Source organism: Hippocampus zosterae, chromosome 9 (assembly GCF_025434085.1).
Source record: "Hippocampus zosterae strain Florida chromosome 9, ASM2543408v3, whole genome shotgun sequence".
Taxonomy (NCBI): Eukaryota; Metazoa; Chordata; class Actinopteri; order Syngnathiformes; family Syngnathidae; genus Hippocampus; species Hippocampus zosterae.
In genome coordinates, this window is record NC_067459.1 from 7,476,617 (window position 1) to 7,488,753 (window position 12,137).

Below are 12,137 nucleotides of genomic sequence, written 5' to 3' on the forward strand. Positions count from 1 at the left end.
AATCGGGCCTTCTGTCCTCTAGTGGAAAAGCAAATAATTGTTCTGCATGTCACTGGCTTCAATAGCTGAACAAAGGTTACATTATTTGTCATCAATAACTTATCATTTTCTGAAAAATTAAATGGAAACGGCTCATTACCGGATGATCTCTCATGGAACATCTCTGATCAACACACACAGAAACTGGTGGTGATTATTTTGATCGGACACTGGCAGAAAATAATCAATTCATGTCATCAGCGTAATGGCCTGATTTCACAGTGGTTCCATTTGATCACAGACTGGAGATAAGTGTCGGCAAGGCAACAGACGATACATTATGTGTATAGTGCACTGAATATATAAGCACCCAAAGGTTTCTTAGTAACTGTATTGCCAGGCTTCTCTCAAGCAGGTGATGCAGAACAGGGAGAACAAATGCAATGACAAATAAAATGACATCCTTTCATATTCTCATCCTTTGCTAGGTGACCCCGTGACTCGGACTCCAGCTGAAGATGAACGCTGCCGTGTTCTCCTGCTTCCTCCTCTTGCTGCTGTGCAGCTCGGCAGCACCGGCGTGCATAGCCACCGATTACAATTTGTACGTGGAGAAGCCCGAGTGTGACTTCTGCGTGGCCATCAACACCACCGTCTGCATGGGATTTTGCTACTCCAGGGTGCGTACTGTACATCCTCGACAAGCACACCATAGAATCTTTTCCAAGAGTCATGCTTTATTGGATAAAAATGCAAAGACTTCCAACAATGCAAAATCTCACAAAGTGAACATGTCAGAGATTGCACCTTAATCCAGATCTGAACTCAAATATAATTTCTTCCTCATCTAATCCCACAAGCACTCAACTAAAGCAGGGTACGCACACTTGATTTAACATTGACGTTTTTCAATGCGAGAGACCCGACACATGATGAGGAAAAAAATTGCCTGCTTTGTTTATGCCACAATTGCATTTTACCTCTTTGCGAATTTATGAACAGACGTAAAATGAATTAAGAACAAAAAAGAATAATAATGCTCTGCTTCTAAGTGCAAGCGGTGCACACATCCTTAGACCAACTGATGCAATGCACTGCAAACGCTCCATTCGGAATTTTCAAATTTAAAGTGTGCTTTATCTTTAACATAGATTTAAAGGACATTTACATTCGACCTCGTTTTTCAGAGTGGGTCTGCCTTTTAGAGTCTCTGGACAGGAGAATCAGCATGAATAAAAAGGGTGCAAGTCTTAAACGAAAATGAGAGTATATGGGCCATAGTGTGTGGTGTACTCAAGATGGCCAACGCAGCACACCATACACAAAGTGATGTCTGTCATGGGACCAAAACTGACCGGTGAGTGGCCGCATGTTGCCACAGGGTATCTAAGCTGTCAGAAAAGACTGATAGTCATAATAGAAAGATCTAGGTTGTGCAATGATTGTGTTTGATGACTTGTGAAACGCATTTTATGAACATGCTTGTGAATGTTCTCATTCATCCAGGCCACGTTAATTCTCGGGTTGTTGAATCCATTGCAACTGGACTATTGCGTTTGTCTTAAAAGACTTTCAGTTTTCCATGGTATTCTGCTCTTTGAGTAAAATTGAATACAGTTGTTTGATACACTCAATACTAGATCTCCCAAATCTTACCTACACCGTACGTAATTTTATTTTAGAAATGTTTCCATTTTAAACTTATGCTGTGGCTTTGTTTTGTGTACTTTCACTGTGCTGATTGTGTACGGTGAGCAGGACAGCAACATCAGGGACACATTTGGCTCGCGCTTCCTGATCCAGACAGGCTGCACCTACGACAGGGTGGAGTACCGTACGGCCCAGTTGCCCGGATGCCCTGGAGTGGCCAGTGCCGCCTTCACCTACCCAGTAGCCCTCAGCTGCCACTGCGGAGCCTGCCGGACTGACACCAACGATTGTGCCCACAGGGCGGACGTAGGTGGCCCTGCGTGCACTAAGCCGGTCCGACACCTGTATCCATACCCTGGCGACTACATGCTCTCCTTTTGAAGCTACTTTATGTTTTTCCACTATCTTGTTTGCCATTGCATCCTTCCTGCTATGCTATGACTGTCTCAGTGAAGGCGTGCAAGCCTCATGTTTGTCTGAGTCACTGACCTCGTTCATCCCCTATGTATACAAATGTGTTTGTTTGACTCCCAGCCTGATTATGTGCTCTTGATTAAAGCCTCTAAATAGCCTCCCAACTAAGCCGCACTTAACTTAATCACATTTGGTTTGCTTTCTGTTTACTACTTACACATCCGGTCTCCTGAACTTTCCACAATGTCACCTCAGAGACTATATTTGCCTTGACTGCGAGGCTATTATGGGTTGAGGTTGAAGGCACCTGTCAAAATGCTGTGGTCAGTTGTTACCTGGGCTCCGAGCAACTGGGATGGCATTTTCAGTCGATGCTAAGTGGCAAAATGGCTGCCCCCTGAGATGGCGAAAAATGAGTGGACTTTGCTGCTGCTGAATTCATATTCCACAAATGCAATATTAATCAGAATGCCGTGTTTAGACTAGTGAAGGCACACATAACATAATATTGGAAAGAAAATGTTTGAGACTACTTGCCCGCTAAGCTTTACAGTCCCGATAACGTGATTATGTTCTACATTTGACACACGATAAAAGAAGAGTGTTAAGAACCCTGGCAATATGAATAATTGAAATGACCAGCAAGAATATAAGGGAGGTTTCAAAATCATGAAAAATCACTTTACTCTCAAATGCTGCGGTGAAACCACGGCCCAAACAACTGTGATTCAAATACCACTGCAATGATCATCCTTTAGAAACGGGAATGTTTTGTGCATTTGTATTTGTAAGAATGTATTTGTATATACATTCTTTGTACATTGCATACAAACAATATCACATCTGGTAACGGCATCAGACAGGAAATGTTGGAGCATAAGCGGAAGTAACCTACAGCTGTCTCTCCAATGTGAAAGTAATGCACTTTTTATTATTATTTTTTACTTCAGTAACTCAGAACATACAATATCCGGCGGGTGACAAACAAAAAGGCAAATAAATACATTTCAAAATATATCCTGAAGGGAACACAAGTATGAAAGAATACGAAATACAAATACAGTCATACCTCAGTTTTTGAACATGAACCGTTCCAGAAGGCTGTTCGAAAAGCGATTTGTTCGAAATCCGAAACTATTTATTAGCCCATGATTAGGGGCTAATACACTATGCAGAAATAACAAAAAAAATGTCAGATTTGCGTAAATCACAACAAACACGTCTGCTCACAATGAACATTACATTTCCTCGTGTAAGGAAGCCGAGTGACGTATTCGGGTTTGCTCAATTTCATCGAAAAACATTTTTCGGGCTTAATCCGAGGTGTAAAAATCTCGAATTTTCTGTTCGAAATCCGATTTGGTTGATAACAGAGACATTCGAAAACCGAGGTTTATCGGGTAGCAAGCTTGTATTTTAATTAAATTAAATTAGAATACAAATATAACGAAAACCACGTTTTGCGTGCTTTCGCTTTTCCCCTCGTGAGATGCACTCATAGCTGACGACAAGGTGCTCTAAAACGGGGCAGCAGATTATTTGAAGAGAAGATGCATTATCGGAATGCTGGCATACCTAGCCAGCTAAGTGCATATCGCAACTGTACTGCATAACTGCCGATCTGAATGAAGGCACTCCCGTTCTTTTTGAGTCGGAATACAATCATGAAACCTGAAACGGTGAAACCAGTTTGCTGCACCTTCCCACCCAGTTGAGTGCCACAGGTAATTATCAGTCTTAAATTTTCAGCATTATTTTCAAAGATGTGTAATGTATTTAGAACAAATATAATCTCTGAATTCACTTGAAAGGGTCTTTAAATGGTTTCACCAAAATATTCCCACTTTCAGGGTCTCAGTAATACTTTTTATTCAGACAATTGAAGTGTCAGAAACATTTGCTGCTTGTTTGAGGCTCTGGCAGACTTCACTTTTGTCTTCAATGAGTGAAAAGAATGCTCTGTAGCAGTGGTGTCACATTCATCTTTGTCTCAGCCCATATAGTAGTTATGTTTTTTCTCAGAAGGTCGTTAACACTGTGAAACCATCCCTTTTCTATTCTGCTCATCGTCACTTGGGTCAAGGGTGAGCTGGAGATTATCCAAGATGACTGCGCAATAGGCACGGTACACCCAAGACTGGTTGCCAGCCAAATGCGGGACACGTAGAGGACACAACCATTCACACTCACATTCACAATGAAGGACAATTGAGTCTTCAATTATCTGTGAAGCATTTTGGTGAAAACTACGAGGAAGCCGAAGTATAACCATGCAAATCCCACATAGGACGTCCAGAGCCCGAATTCCAACCCCCAACCTGAGAACTGTGTGGTGGATGTGCCAACCACACAGTTTAAGTTCTTTCAACTTCATTTAAACTTTTCAAAAATTGTTGCAATATCACACCTTGATTAAAATTGAAAACAATTTATCAGTACAGATTTTAGTGAGTAATTAAGTACATACGCATGATTTACATTATTTAGTGGACCACATAAAATCATGTAGCAGGCTGGAATTGAACCCCAAGCTTTGACTTTGACACCGGTGCTTTATAAGCCAGGTCACTGATTTGGCTAATGAAGAACCAAGAGTGCCCTTGGTTTCCGTTCGAATGGCAGCTAAGTAATGTCAATCTCGATATTGGCAGAATAAATAAAATCATAATGACAATAACTATTCAAAAGGCACGTCTATGCTTACACCACGACACAAACAAGTTTAAGTTTGTCAGGAATCTCATATACCGGTACTTGTAAGCATTTTTTAGCTTCATAATCTTCAAAATGTATGTTCTTAATTTGCCCTGCAAGTCTGCCTTCAACCACAAATGATTTTAACTCCACTGTGGTGACACACAAGTCTGTGCAGATTGATTATTGCATAACATAATTGCCGAAATCATTTTTGGAACAGCATAACTTTGCACTCCTTCCAATGCTGCATCAGTTTACCTTTCTTGTCCTGTGCCAATCACAACACTTCCTAGAACACACCAACAATCCCCCTTTCGGTAATGACCCACCTTCCTGCTTTTCTTCCCCAATCACATGTAAGCAACATACTAATAAAGTAAGGGAAATCTCTTTTAAAATGATACACAAATACTATCCCACCAAGCATTATCTTCTTAGATTCAAGAAAGACATCTCTGTTGATTGTTCATTTTGTGGAATGTACCGGTACCCTGAAACGATGGTTTACTCCAACACATTTTGGAAAGTTGTATCCAGATTTATCACTGTTTTGTAAAGCGCTTTGTTACAGCTGCCGCTGTTGTGAAAGCGCTATATAAATCAGCATGTATTGTATTGTATTGAACATATTGACTCTGACTTTATGCTATACTGGAAAAATGTACTATTTGGGTTCTACAAAAATAAGGGGGAAAAAATACTAAACAAAACTTCATTATAAATTTAATAATCATTCTCGCTAAGTTCCATATCCACAAATGCAGATGGAATAATTCAAAACCTCTTTTCTTATTGTTTGAAGCAGAAACAAAGCAGTACCTGAGCTCTATTTCGGATTCCAAAAATAAAAAAGCTGTTAAAGTTCTGGCCATATGCTCCTTATTTGAAATTTTTGTCTAAAAATCCCCTGGCTTCCTTTTTTTTTCTTCTTTTTTGTTTAAAAGTTTGTAATGTGTATATATTGGTAGCATGTTCGTTTTGTTTTCTGTTTGCTGAGAATTGTATTCTGACTTGTTCAATAAAGATTTAATTAAAAAAAACATGTAAGCAACATAAGAATATTTCAGAAAGTATTAAACAGAAAATAATTTAGGTAACTAAAATAAAATAATTAATGCTTAAATATAAAATGATAATAATGAACAATTTAACAAAAACTTACACTTTCAAAACGCCCCTTTCTCGTCGGCTGAATAGCCACGCCCCCAACCTCTTCCCATGTTGTCTTGGTGGGATTCAGCAGAGGAACCGGACTAGTGATGGGAATTCCGGCTCCTTTTGGAGAGCCGGCTCTTTTGGATCGGCTCACTAAAAAGAGCCGGCTCTTTCAGCTCTCAAATGGCTCCTCAGTTTTTTTGTTGCTTAAATTAATTTACTACCAAAAATAACCTAATATTATGTGTAAAATGAATTACTAATGCAAAAAATAGAGAGTATATCAAATATTTATTTACATTCTTCTAAACATACTCAACATGGAGTACAACATGGAGTGCTACAAAAATAAAAACAAAGTACAAAGACCCATCTCAAAACAAGGTCAACAAAAAGTTCCAATCTCTGAATGTTTATATTTATAAGCTTTTAACTGTTTACAGTAAAACAACAAGTAAGCTTTGTATACCACACAACAAATTCTAACTTAAAAAATGTAAAACCAAAAGAAAAAAGCAGCATCCAGGTTTTAACTTGTCTTTAGTGAAGATTGGCATTAAGAAAAACCAAGTGCCTCAGCTTTGAGGGGTTGATCCTGTTTCTCCTCTCTGTTAATATTTGCCCTGTTTTGGAAAAGATTCTCTCTGAGGGGACAGATGTTGCGACAACACACAGCCTCCGTGTCATCACATGTGCAAGACGTGGGTACACCAAATCCTTGGCCTCCCACCAGCTCAAAGGGTGAGCACTTCTCTGGAAAGGGGGCTCCTCAAGATCGGATCTCACTTCCAGAATTGCATCTGATGAAGGATTCCGTCTTGTAGTGCTTCCAGTTACTCATTCTTCGAAGAACCTCCAAACAGCAGATGCTTGTGGCTCTTCTTGTTGTTGCTCTGCTCCCTCTTGGCCCCCTGGCAGTGGAGTTGTCTGGCTGGCTCTTGCTGCTGCTGCTGCTGCAGTTATTCTTTGAAGAGCTTCATCAACCGCTCTATTGTCAGTGAAGGCCAGCTTCTTGAATCTTGGGTCAAGAATGGTGGTTTCTGACAGAACAGTGTTCCATTCCATTCTGTGGAATTTTCTGTCCATGGATGCACAGAGAGCATCCACTAATTATTTCACTTTCCCTGTGGTTACGCTGGTCTGATGCTCAGCTGTCACTTTCTGAAGACCCTTGCACAGGATCAACACTTTAGAGGCTGTAACATAGCTGAAAAAGAGTACCGGTAAACAATAAGTGTTAAAATTTGTCACGTTCCGTTCCTGCCTGCAGGGGGCGGGCTTTCTCTCCGCCGACTGCACACCTGTTGTTCATTTCGGGATGATTATGCTTCCTTTATTAGGAGACTCCGGCAGTTTACTCACTGCCGGAGAATTCCACGCCGTGCCATATTGCGCTCGCGCTCGATCTCGCTATTTTGTCATTTGACCAGTTGCCTTTTTGCCTTACGGCCGTTACTCTTGTTATTCGCGTTTAGCTCCTAGATTTTGTATTACTCGTATTTCCGCCAATTCAGGCCCTCCTCGCGTCGTTTTGTTTTCCGCGAGCGTTTTCAGTTGTAGTATCCTTCTTTGTTATTCCTGGTCCTTATTTGACCAGCGTTTTGTGTTACCGTTTTTCCCTGTCGGGCTCTTTCTGTTTTTTGTCATTAAAGACACTCTTTTTCTTTGACAAGATTTTTTCGTTGTCTGTTCTCCGGGGATCCAACCCTTTATTTCATTGTTCTGCACGGAGCGATAGTTATCGCTTCGGGCAGATAATAATAATAACATAGAATAATGTGATAACATTTGTACACTATACCTGCCTGCACTGATCTCCACAGTTACCTGCTCAAATGGCTCCAGAACAGTGCATGCCTCCTGCAGTATCTCCCATTCCTCTTGGCTCAGAGGTTCAATGGGTGAATTTATCACAGCCAGGGTAGAGATTACTGCATCCTTGGACTCCAGGATCCGTTTTAGCATGTGAAAGGTGGAATTCCACCTTGTAATACACTCTTGCTTGAGCGTCAGCTCAGGCATGCCCATCTGTTGTTGGGTAGATTTGAGCTTCTGTGTGGCTGTTGTGCTCCTGTGGAAGAATTCCACTATCCCCTTCACTTTGTCCACAGTGGGCTTCATCACCTTCAGAGCATCTCTTACAACCAGGTTAAGGGTGTGTGCAAGACATGGGTGATGGGTCCATTTCAGGGTTTTAATTGCTTTGGTGATGTTAGCTGCATTGTCGCTTACACAGCAAACCACTTTGTTTTCCACATTCCACTCTGTAAGCAGCTCCTCAGCTAAGTTCTCATAAGTGCGTCTTTCACTGAACTCAAAACAATCCAGCAGACAGGTCACCATTTTGAAATTTTCAACAAAGTGGCATGTAACTAACATGTAGGATGTAGTGGTTCGGGATGTCCAGCAGTCGTTTGTTAGACAAACAGCGATGGCTTTTTTGACCCGTTCTTGGAGTGCAGCACGTTCTCTGTCATATAGGCCTGGGATGATTCTTTGAGAAAGCATTTTCCTGCTGGGAATTGCATACATTGGATTGAGAGCATGAGTATATCTTCTGAATCCTTTGTCATCCACGATTTAAAATGGCTGAAAATCACTTGCCATCATTTTACCCAGTTCCTCGTCAATTGTGTTCTGTTTTGCTGGTTCTATAGGGCTGTTCACACGGCAAGATTTGGTCCGGTGCTGTGCCGGGGCTGCCCCAGTAGAGCATTCACACGTGCAAATTAGCTCCGGCGTAACACTGAAAAAGAGCTTATACCGGACCAAATTTGACCCACCTCAGGGAGGTGGGTCAAATATTTGCTCCGGAGCAAATCGTTTGCGAAGCAGCACCGGTGTAAATTTGCACGTGTGAAACGCAACTGGGTTAAATTTGCTCCAGAGCAAATGCTTGTGAAGAGTATGTATGGCGAGAATGCGTTGCTTTCGTTTCACAACCCCCCGCCCCCATAGAATTTATTTTGTGATTTCCTCTCTTGATTTTCTGTTTGGCGCATTAGTGTTTGCTTTTGGGAGTGTCATTGAAGTCATCGTTGATTTACGTTTTCTTGGGCGGTCACTCTCGAGCAGAAGGCACGGAGACCGAGAAGGAGAAGGACGTGCCGGTCCAGTAGTCGCTTGAGTTGTGTATATACAGTACGTTTTAAAAAGAACCAACACGACAGCTCGTTTGTTTTCTGTCGTTTTGCTCCGTTGCAGAAACTGCCGTGTGAACGCAAGTGGGGCAGCCCCGACACAGTGTCGGGGCTGCCACGCTCAGCGGCTTTGTACGTGTGAACACTCCACACAATTTGCTGCGGTGCAAAATATATCGCAACAAAATATATCGGTGCAGCGCCGGAGCAAATGTGTGCCGTGTGAACGACCCTTATAGGTGTTTGCATAAAGTGGCTCATAGAGCTCTGGGTTGTACTTCTAGGCAGTTGTTGTGACATTGCAGCAGCAGCAACAGTTGCAGACACGCTAGCACCTTCATTAACATCTGGTTCCCTTGCTTGTCTTTTCTCTTGAAATTGTACTGATGGGTGGACTTTTCTGATGTGCCTGTGCAGATTATTTGTGGAGCCTGATCTATGGGATATTTTAACTTTGCACAGTCTACACGCTGCCTTTGAACTATAAATTAAATTGAAATGAGTCCAAATTTCACTGCGTTTCCTATCCATTTTCTCACCTTTTCGCTTTCCACCGTGTTGTTTTTTTTTTTTTTTTGCTAACTAGCTCTGTCCTCGTCCTCTCCTCGTCTGTCTCGTTCGCGTGCTGCTGTGTCTCTTCTCTAACCCCTCCCTCCCCCCTCTCTAAACTTTAGTGTGTGTGTGTGTGTGAGTGTGTGTGTGTGTGTGTGTGTAATCCTCCCCTTCCTCTTCTACCACAGATCTTGCCCAATCACGTGCGGCTTTAACCGAAGGGGGGAAAAAACAACAGGAGAAAAAAAAAGTCGGCTCCTATTCGAACCGGCTCCCATCGTGAGGAGACGGCTCCCATCATTCACTTCAAAGAGCCGGCTCGTTCGCGAACGACACATCACTAAACCGGACACAATTTGTCCATTCAAAATCATTGTACGTAATGTCCAAAAACAGCAATCAATCTGCACCAAATGTTTGTGGACATCTCGACATAATGGCCACTTGTTGTGAATGAACATCTGAAATGATCACGATTAACTTCTCCATTCCTCACTTGTGAGAGATTGAGGAAATGAGCAGTTTACTCAAAAATTCTCTCAATTTATTTTTTTACTGTCCCATCCATCTATTTAAGTTTCAGAACTTTAAAAAGTTCACAAAGAGCCATTGTGTTCCAATACAATTCCTGTTTCCGTGCTGGAGCTGTTGCAGTGTTTGTGAAGGCAGGTATGGGCAAGGTGAGTCATTCAGTGACTTGCACCTTCTGTGAGAGTTAATACAGGTTTAAACGTATTTGCAGACATGTTTGCACATATTTTTAATTTGTAGGGGGAACGTCTGAGCCATTTTTTAACTGCACAATAAACTAAAATATTGATGATCTTTTTCAGGCTTGGTGTGTGTGTGCAAAGTTTGACCTTTTGTGCATGTTAAGACCCTCAAAATTAGCGTTGTTTTCTTGGCAAACAATGTGTTGCCACGGCAACGGCGCTTCATGATTACTCACACGCTTTGTAGCTCAACATCATGAAGGCCTTGACACTATTTTGAGCAAATATGAGGTTGATCTGGTTAACCCTCTAGGTGGTGTTAAGGAATTTATTCCTCACTGTTATTTTTTAGCCCCTCTCTGTTGATGGTTCTGTTCAAACACTTGAAACAAAGAATGTAGAATACTGTTGAAGTTATTTCACTTATTGTGATTACAATCATCTTTAGTCCCCCTTGACCCCCACCTCGGTGGGGAGTGTCCCTGAAGGCCGTCAAGTTCCCCCGGGAGGGACTCTTATCTCAAGATTTACGCAAAGCGGCAAAGGTCTGGACTTTACCAGCATGCCAAGATCGGATTGCATCGACCTGTCTTTGTTTCCGGGATTTGCATGAAGGCGTAACTTCCCACCTCTCATTATCATATTGTCTCTATATATTCTCATGACTGTATTTTTTTCTGGGCTTCCTGATGAAATCTGACCTACCTAACAGGTAGTTCCGTTTGCTTTTGCCCAGAATGTTGCTAGTCTACTCGAATGCTTTTCATTGTATTATGGAGATCTACAATAAATATCATTGAAAATTTCGTGGGGGTTTTTTGCCTTTATTTTGACATATAGAATGCTTTGGGATGTTATAAGGATTTGTTGCTCTTTATAAGGATTTTGGTAGTTTATACAGGTTGGCGCTCCGAAAAGTTGACAGGTATGTAAAAAGCAGGATGCGTCCATAAAAATGGGCATCATTAAGATAAGTTGAACATAATAAAAATCTCATTAAGTTACAACTGAGTTTTTTAGGGGGGTAAATTTTAGTGCTGATAATTTTTTTTTACAGAGATCTATTAAATAAGTGCAAATGTTCAACCCAATCAAGTGTCCCTTTTAGGTGGGAAAGGAAAACTGGTCAAGGTTCAACATGAAGAAGAGTAAAACAACTTTGCTTAAGTTATGTTTGCATGTATATGTCAGAGAAAAAATGCCTAAGTCTTGGCAAATTCTGCATTCGTCACTTTTATTTGTTCAGCAATGAACAAAATGTTCCTTTTCACTGCCACACCTTTGGGAGTATCCAGACGCTACCACGATACTTATTTGATTTGACGTTCTGTGTCTAGCAGCATTCATCATCATGGGGGCTTTGAGGAAGACAGCTGGAGTGTATTATTAGCACGGGGGCTCAAGAGTGGGAGAATGCATGATGCGCTTCATTATGTGACTCAATTACATCACTTCCACATCATGTGATGTCCACCTCATTGTCTTTGTGATCCTTGCTGTTCCCGGGACACCTCTGACAAGGGCTCATGTTCTTGGTTTAAAGCTGATGTCACAGAGGGGAAAGTTATCCTAGGGAAAGGGGAAAAAAACGGTTTATAAAAATCCAAATTATGCAAGATGAGAAAAGTTTAGACAGATTTTACAGGAGCTGAGCCACTGTATCTTGGGAAGTCCGTGTTAACCTGATGGTCTTGAATGAGGTTTTGTAAATCAATATGATGTGGACTCCTTATGAAATCTGCAGCCATCCGCCGATGCATGTGGGTCTGATCTGTGATGCACATCCATTCATCCATTTGAAAAAAACAAAACAAAACAACATGCAGTTTGGTCAGTA

General features: G+C 41.5%; 2 protein-coding genes across 2 annotated transcripts; one reads left to right on the top strand and one right to left on the bottom strand.

Moving 5' to 3' along the window:
• The first annotated feature begins 355 nt into the window (after nt 1-355).
• tshba (thyroid stimulating hormone subunit beta a) lies at nt 356-2,207 on the top strand. Its single transcript, XM_052075326.1, has 3 exons — nt 356-394; nt 468-659; nt 1,738-2,207. Exons 2-3 carry the CDS (start codon nt 498-500, stop codon nt 2,008-2,010), a joined length of 435 nt encoding a protein of 144 aa, XP_051931286.1. The 5' UTR covers nt 356-394; nt 468-497; the 3' UTR covers nt 2,011-2,207.
• Nucleotides 2,208-6,425: 4,218 nt separating this feature from the next.
• On the bottom strand, nt 6,426-9,625 carry LOC127607992 (uncharacterized). Its single transcript, XM_052076790.1, has 5 exons — nt 9,267-9,625; nt 7,697-8,208; nt 7,030-7,102; nt 6,749-6,848; nt 6,426-6,695 (listed from the first exon to the last, which is right to left on the bottom strand). The coding sequence occupies exons 1-5, from the start codon at nt 9,564-9,566 to the stop codon at nt 6,436-6,438; spliced, it is 1,245 nt and encodes a 414-aa protein (XP_051932750.1). The 5' UTR covers nt 9,567-9,625; the 3' UTR covers nt 6,426-6,435.
• Between the last annotated feature and the right edge of the window lie 2,512 nt (nt 9,626-12,137).